Source organism: Macrobrachium rosenbergii, chromosome 46 (assembly GCF_040412425.1).
Source record: "Macrobrachium rosenbergii isolate ZJJX-2024 chromosome 46, ASM4041242v1, whole genome shotgun sequence".
NCBI classification, from domain to species: domain Eukaryota; kingdom Metazoa; phylum Arthropoda; class Malacostraca; order Decapoda; family Palaemonidae; genus Macrobrachium; species Macrobrachium rosenbergii.
Window position 1 is genome coordinate 7180001 of NC_089786.1, and position 7500 is coordinate 7187500.

At 41.5% G+C, this 7500-nt stretch overlaps 2 protein-coding genes across 5 annotated transcripts in view; one reads left to right on the plus strand and one right to left on the minus strand.

Annotated features, from left to right (window-relative positions):
• The window catches only part of pros (prospero), a 1677936-nt gene that overhangs the window by 10389 nt on the left and 1660047 nt on the right, over window positions 1–7500 (plus strand). The window lies entirely within an intron of this gene.
• LOC136830112 (splicing factor 3A subunit 2-like) lies at window positions 2396–2701 on the minus strand. The gene has a single exon (XM_067089304.1). The coding sequence runs from the start codon at window positions 2699–2701 to the stop codon at window positions 2396–2398; it is 306 nt and encodes a 101-aa protein (XP_066945405.1).

Genomic DNA, 7500 nt, shown 5'->3' on the forward strand with positions numbered 1-7500 from the left:
GTTCCTCATATAGCAACCTGGCCTGATAATTACCTGGGCAAAGTTACTGTCCATGTAACTGGCCCCATAAAATTTTTGGGGGGAAAAAACGACCGCATCATTTTTCGCCCCGCCTTTGGACGGGACCATCTCTTCCAGCTGAAGTGATCTTGGGCACTTTGTACCTGTTAATGACCCTCTCCCGTGTTTTCTAATTATATCCTTAGATAACCCGGTCCTAATGAAGCCTATTCAGCTTCGTTTTATGAAGGGTCATTACATTTTATTCCGGTGGACACCACTGCGTTGTAGGCTTCTGTGCAGTTTTGAGAGGCCTTTGAGCATTTCTTTGCTGCGAGTGTCCAGGTGTTGATTGCCTGTCAGGGAAAGGTGCGTCCACACTGCAGTTTAATGTATGAAAACATTCGTCGGCACCTCATCGCGTGCATTATGTCCTCCGTAGTGGCGTCAGCGCACTTCGTGCGGTGCACTGTAGACATTGCTTAAGGTTCTTCGCAGCGTCCTTTCGGCCCCTAGCTGCAAACTCTATATCATTCCATTTATTGTACCTTCGTTAATTTTTGCTTAATTCCATCTGATTTCCACCCTCTCCTAACAACCGATTCATAGTGCAACTGCGAGGTTTTCCTCCTGTTACGCCTTTCATACCTTCTTACTGTCAATTTCCGTTTCAACGCTGAGTGACCCCGTAGGTCCCAGTGCCTGGCCTTTGGCCTAAATTCTATATTCTGTTCTATTCTATAATTCATGCAATCTATAGATTTCTACGCATCGATCTCTTGGAGGTTACAGTAGGGAAGCCTAAATCTAGTTTTATCAAGCTAAGCTCGGTGCATTTGAGCCAGATTAGACGATTTTCTTTATCATTCAGTCTTTTGTATACACGATTTGTTCGTGTATCGTTTTCCGGGTTTCGTTAAAAAAACATTTTTAACCATTTTTTTTAAGTTTCGAAGTTTTTTTCAATTTTTTCATACTTCATTGTCATCCCAAAATCCCATTCCAGATTCCAGTCATCTACAATTCCCATTCCACAGATCAGTTCCAGCCGATCCCAATTTTTATTTTAGTCTCGTAATGCTAAACTTTTCTCCCTCCTACGTCACTTAGGTTAGTGGGACCGAAGCTTGGTTAAAGATTATGGAAATATATAGTCTAGGAATTCAGTGTATATACGGTAAGCCAAAAGACCTACTTTAGCCTTTAAATAAAAGAAGTTATTCCAGGCTGCAAAATTTCCAGTATTGCATGGAGGATATGCAATCAATCAACTCTTTATTGTCCGTAGGAAAGGTCAAGCCTATATATAAGCAGTTTATATATATTACATACAATATATATATATATATATATATATATATATATATATATATATATATATATATATATATATATATATATATATATATATATATATATATATATATATATATATATATATATATATATATATATATATATATATATATATATATATATATATATATATATATATATATATATTATATTATATATATATATATATATATATATATATATATATATATTTATATTTATATATGCACTTCCCTTGTGATAGCTCACAGCTTTTTAAACACTCTCAGCATATCTCTGTTACGCTGAACCCCTCAAGCTAAGGATACACAGCAAATTTTTAGAACGAGTAGACAGAGGATTGTCTGTAAATGCAGCTGTCCATAGTCTGTGAAATGAACTTCCTAGTAAAAAAACATGTGTTAAGGACACCAGTTATTGCTATAGTACATTAGAAGAAAGAGGTAAACTCTTAATACAAGTCCCGGTAATGGGTTTAATAGACTTTTGAGTCTTTGGAGAGAGCTTAATAGTCTGCAGACTTCACAACAGACATCATGGAGTAGTAGAGATTGACTGTATAGTCTGTTAGAACCAAGAGAAAGCCTCTACAATGGAAGAGGTCCCTTTAGCTTTCAGGGGATACAGGAGGTGCTTGCGTATATAGAGAGAGAGAGAGAGAGAGAGAGAGAGAGAGAGAGAGAGAGAGTCTGTAAAATGAAAGAGGTCCCTTTAGCTTCCGAGGGATGCAGGAGGTGCTTGCGTAGAGAGAGAGAGAGAGAGAGAGAGAGAGAGAGAGAGAGAGAGAGAGAGAGAGAGAAAGCGAGCTCTAACAGAGAAAGTCTGTAAAATGGAAGAGGTCTTTAGCTTTCGAGGGATACAGGAGGTGCTTGCGTATAGAGAGAGAGAGAGAGAGAGAGAGAGAGAGAGAGAGAGAGAGAGAGAGAGAGAGAGAGCGTTTGGTTAATGCAGTCTTGATCCTTGGGCGTAATCCACTGCTGTATTCAGGTGGGAAGTTTGTCACTGAATGACATAAAGGCTGGGGGTGATGAATAACGTGTGGGGGAGAACATATGCGGTGTTAGAGGGGCATATCTGGTGTGGGAGATGGTATACCAGGTGTGGGAGATGTCATATCTGGTGTGGGAGATGGTATACCAGGTGTGGGAGAGGTCATATCTGGTGTGGGAGAGGTCATATCTGGTGTGGGAGAGGTCATATCTGGTGTGGGAGAGGTCATATCTGGTGTGGGAGAGATCATTCCTGGTGTGGGAGATAGTATACCAGGTGTGGGAGAGGTCATATCTGGTGTGGGAGAGATCATTCCTGGTGTGGGAGAGGGCGTAACCATTGTGGGTAAGGTCATGCCCAATGTGGGAGGTGCCATATTTGGCGCGAGAAATGTTATGTCACTGTGGGAGAGGTCGTATCAGGTGTGGGAAACGTCATACCCCATTTTGGTGATTCCTTACGTAGAGTGGGAAATGTTGTATCGGGTGTGGCAGAGGTCATGTCAGGCTTGCTGGAGGTCATGTCAGGTGTTGGAGAGGTCATATCAGGTTTGGTGGAGATCATGTTAGGTTTGGTAGAGGTCGTGTCAGAATTGGTAAAGATCAGAGTTCATATCAGATTTGGTAGAGGTCACATCAAGTTTGGTAGAGGTCATGTCAGGTGTGGGAGAGGGTCATATTTAGTTGTGGGAGAGCACGGGCTCTTTCTCCTGTATCAGCCCGTAACAACGCAGTTACAAGAAGACGCCTAGAGAGAGAGAGAGAGAGAGAGAGAGAGAGAGAGAGAGAGAGAGAGAGAGAGAGAAATCATTCATATATGCACTCTGATCCTCGTATGAACATGCATGCACAGATTCCGGTTGCGTGTACGATGGTGGTAGAGTATTTGGTCGCCCGTGTGGTTGCCTAAACCAAAGCTACCACACAGGGTTAACCCCCTTCCCTTTACAGCTCCCCCCCCACCCCATTCCCTACCTCTTCTCCCTTATTCCCATTCCCTTGTTCAGTTCTGAATTATTGTTTTGCGGATGTGTGGGAATGGGCGAGAGTGGATGAAGAGGATGAGAATGGATAGGGTGAGAAAATGCCTGAAAAGGGGGGAACAGAGAGAGAGAGAGAGAGAGAGAGAGAGAGAGAGAGAGAGAGAGAGAGAGTTACAGCAGATGTGAATTCATGTACTTCGTCAAAGCACTGTTTCCCTCACTTTTACCTACGCTCTCTCTCTCTCTCTCTCTCTCTCTCTCTCTCTCTCTCTCTCTCTCTCTCTCTCACACACAGATCCCTATACATTCTTATCATGGTTTCTCTCTCTCTCTCTCTCTCTCTCTCTCTCTCTCTCTCTCTCTCTCTCTCTCTCTCTCTCTCAAAACAATCATCAGACCACAGATTCATTATCCTCCCCTTCCACTCCATCCCCTCTTCCACCTCCACCTATTCCAGTATTCCTTTCTTCTTTCTGTTCCGTATTCGCTTCGTCTTCCAGTTCTTCCTCCTGCTAAATTACTCTCTTTTTTATTTTCCCCCACTCTCCTCATTTATTCTATTTTCTCCTTACTCTTTTTTTCCTATTCTTTCGAGTTCTCTTCCATTTTATCGCTTATGCCCTCTATACGTTTCCACCTTTTTCACCTTCCCTCCTCTACTCTTCTTCTCGTCTCCTCTTCTCCTCTTTTCCTCTTCCTTCTCTTCTCTTCTTCTCCTCTTTTCCTCTTTCGTCTGTCCTCTTTTCCAGTTTCTCATCTCCGTTCCCTTTTGTTCTTCCTTCTGACGGTTCATTTTCTCATCTATTTTTTTCCTAATTCCTCCCTCCTTCTCCATTACATCTTCCTTTTCACTGTTCCTTTTATTCCTCCTCCTTTTCCTCTTACTCCACACTTATTCCTCCGAATCCACATCTTCCACTTTTCCTTCCTCCTCCTCCTCCTCTCCTCCTCTCCTCCTCTGGCTCATTTAGACAACGAGCTCCTAGCGACTCCTCTTACTCCACATTTCCTCCTCAATATCCACATCTTCTCCTCCTCCTCCTCCTCCTCCCGCGCCCTAGGGCTCATTTAGGCAACGAGCTCCCAGCGAAGGAGGCGGGGCAGGATAATGTCCTCGGGGCAATTGGGGAAGATCTATTCCTTGAGCATTATGGGAAGAGCCGGGAGTCCTTGACTTGACTCCGGGGTCCTATGATTCATGTAATCGAGGCTCCTATAACTGTGCCGAGCGCCAGGGCGCTTTAGCTAAATAACCCTAATGACGTCATAATGAATCCCTGGATGTTCTCGGGGTTTGGGAAGGTTGGTGGGAGAAGGAGGGGAGGGGCTCCCCCCCTCTTCGTTTTAGTGGTTTGTCTTGTCTTTATTTTTTTTTATAGAAAATTTTCTTTTTCTTGGTTTTCAGTGTTCTGTAAAAGAAAACTATTGAGACGGCTTTGTCTGTCCGTCCGCACTTTTTCTGTCCGCCCTCAGATCTTAAAAACTACTGAGGCTAAAGGCTGCAAATTGGTATGTTGATCATCCACCCTCCAGTCATCAAGCATACCAAATTGCATCCCTCTAGCCTTAGTGATTTTTATTTTATTTAAGGTTAAATAAAGGACTGTAAGTCGAAAGGCCTAGCAACCACTCCTTTGTTTCACTTTTTCCTTCGTGGTATTTGCCTTATATATATATATATATATATATATATATATATATATATATATCTGTTTATATATATATATATATATATATATATATATATATATATAATATGACTGATATCTGTTTCTCCTTCTCTCTCTCTCTCTATTTCTCTCTCTCTCTCTCTCTCTCTCTCTCTCTCTCTCTCTCTCTCTCTCTCTCTCTCTCTCTCTCTCTCTCTCTTTTAGTACTCAAACATAGCTTACTCATTCATATATTATATATTATATATATATATATATATATATATATATATATATATATATATATATATATATATATATATATATATATATATTTATATATATACACGTGTGTGTTTTGTGAATATTTACGTATGCATTTTGCGCAAAGAACGTATCTTTGAATTTTTGTGTCTTCATCTTGCATATTTTTAAAATATGATATCACCTGATGTCTCTTAGTTACCTGTCAAGTAATATTGCAAGCATTCATTTGATGCAGTTTTCCATCGTTTCTGTGGTGAATCAGTTGTGAACTTCTTGTTACTTCAAACTGTGATTTTTTTTTTTAATGTAGTAGTTACTTAATTTATTGTATGCTTTTTTATTGTAGCAATTCAGAATAACTATAATTATGGTTTTGTTGACTTTCTTGCATACTAATTTTTTTTTAGATTGAAAGTAATGGTTATACTAACTTTTTATAACGAAGTTTTGTTATATTGAATGGGGCCTTATGCCACCACTGGTGGTTACTCCTTCCCTAACATTATGATGTCGTACAACTGAATTATCAATTCTAGCAATCAATCTTGTAAGGAAAATTGACAAGGAAATCAATGCACTTGCATTTACCCCCAACCTCCCACCCCATCACACTCTATCACACCCTCCCCATCCCCTCCTCCCCTCTCCCACAACGACCTGTCCCGCCTAACTGCCTCTTGCAATTTCCCCAAACCTAATGACGAGGCCCGAATTGGCGACGGACGGTAATGTCCACTGTAGCCCTACTGCCGTTGAACCAGGGTGGTGGTAGATTAGAGGAGACACCTCCCCCTCCCCCTCTTAACCTCCCCCTCCTAACCCCCAATACCCACTACCACCCCAAATAACCATGGGCCTTCTAACGCCCTATTGCATCCCTTGCCTTCATTCCCCTCATCACCCCCTCCCCCTCCTCCTCCTCCTCCTCCCATTTCCTTCCCCCTTCTCCCCCTCCACCCCACCCGACCGACAGTTCCATCCCATCTTCCTGACCACATATAGGAGGAGGAACCCTTCGTCCTGACCACCTCCTCCTCCTCCTCCTCCTCCTCCTCCTCCTCCTCCTCCTAGGTAGGCCCCTTCCTCCTTAGACAATCACATCTCATCTATTGCTATCCTCTTCTTCCTTCTCCTCATCTCCTCCTCCTCCCCTTTCACAGCCAACCCTTTTTCCTTCGCTGGACATTCTCTCTCTCTCGCTCTCTCTCTCTCTCTCTCTCTCTCTCTCTCTCTCTCTCTCTCTCTCTCTCTCTCTCTCTCTCTGTTCCATCGCCGGCCTTCCCTTTCTCTTGCACCACTGCAGCCACTACATCATCATCATCTTCTTCTTCTTCTTCTTCCGTATGCCTCCTTTCTCCCACGGCCGGCGCTCCTTTTATTCTTCACATTCAGCGTTACCCTTTTGGCTGGACAACAGCTATTTAAGGGTTTCGCGTTTTTTTAGGTCCTGTCCACTCTCTCTCTCTCTCTCTCTCTCTCTCTCTCTCTCTCTCTCTCTCTCTCTCTCTCTCTCAATCTTTACACTGCTAGATGCAGACAGTTGATTTTTCACTTCCTTCTTATCGCATAAGCTCTCTCTCTCTCTCTCAATCTTTACACTGCTAGATGCAGACAGTTGATTTTTCACTTCCTTCTTATCGCATAAGGATTCTCTCTCTCTCTCTCTCAATCTTTACACTGCTAGATGCAGACAGTTGATTTTTCACTTCCTTCTTATCTCATATCCTTAGCTTATGTTTTTCCTACGTCTGTCGTTCCTTATTTCAAATTGTCTACAACCAGGGATGGAATCAATAAATGATATTTTTATTTTTTAAATTTTTTATTTAACGTGTTTTTGTACAAATATAGACGTCAGTTAAAATTATCAATCAATATTGGCTTCGTCAATTAACTGTGTTAATTTTTTTTTTTCAGTTTGAGTTCATAAATCCTCAAGGGCTATTTTACATTCAGATATATAACCATAATAACTTTGCAGTCACCAGAATACTTGCTCAGAGCTTAATTCAGCAGTTACTGAGACACGTTTTCTCAAAGGCTGATTTTAACATTCACTGAGAATCACTTTTGCTCAAAGGTTGATTTTAACATTCACTGAGGCACTTTTGCTGCTCTAATGTTAATTCAGCATTCACTGAGACACTTTTGCTCAAAGGTTAATTCAGCAGTCACTGAGACATTTTTGCTCCAAGGTTAATTCAGCATTCACAGAGTCACTTTTACTCAAAGGTTAATTTTAACATTCACTGAGAGTCACTTTTACTCAAAGGTTAA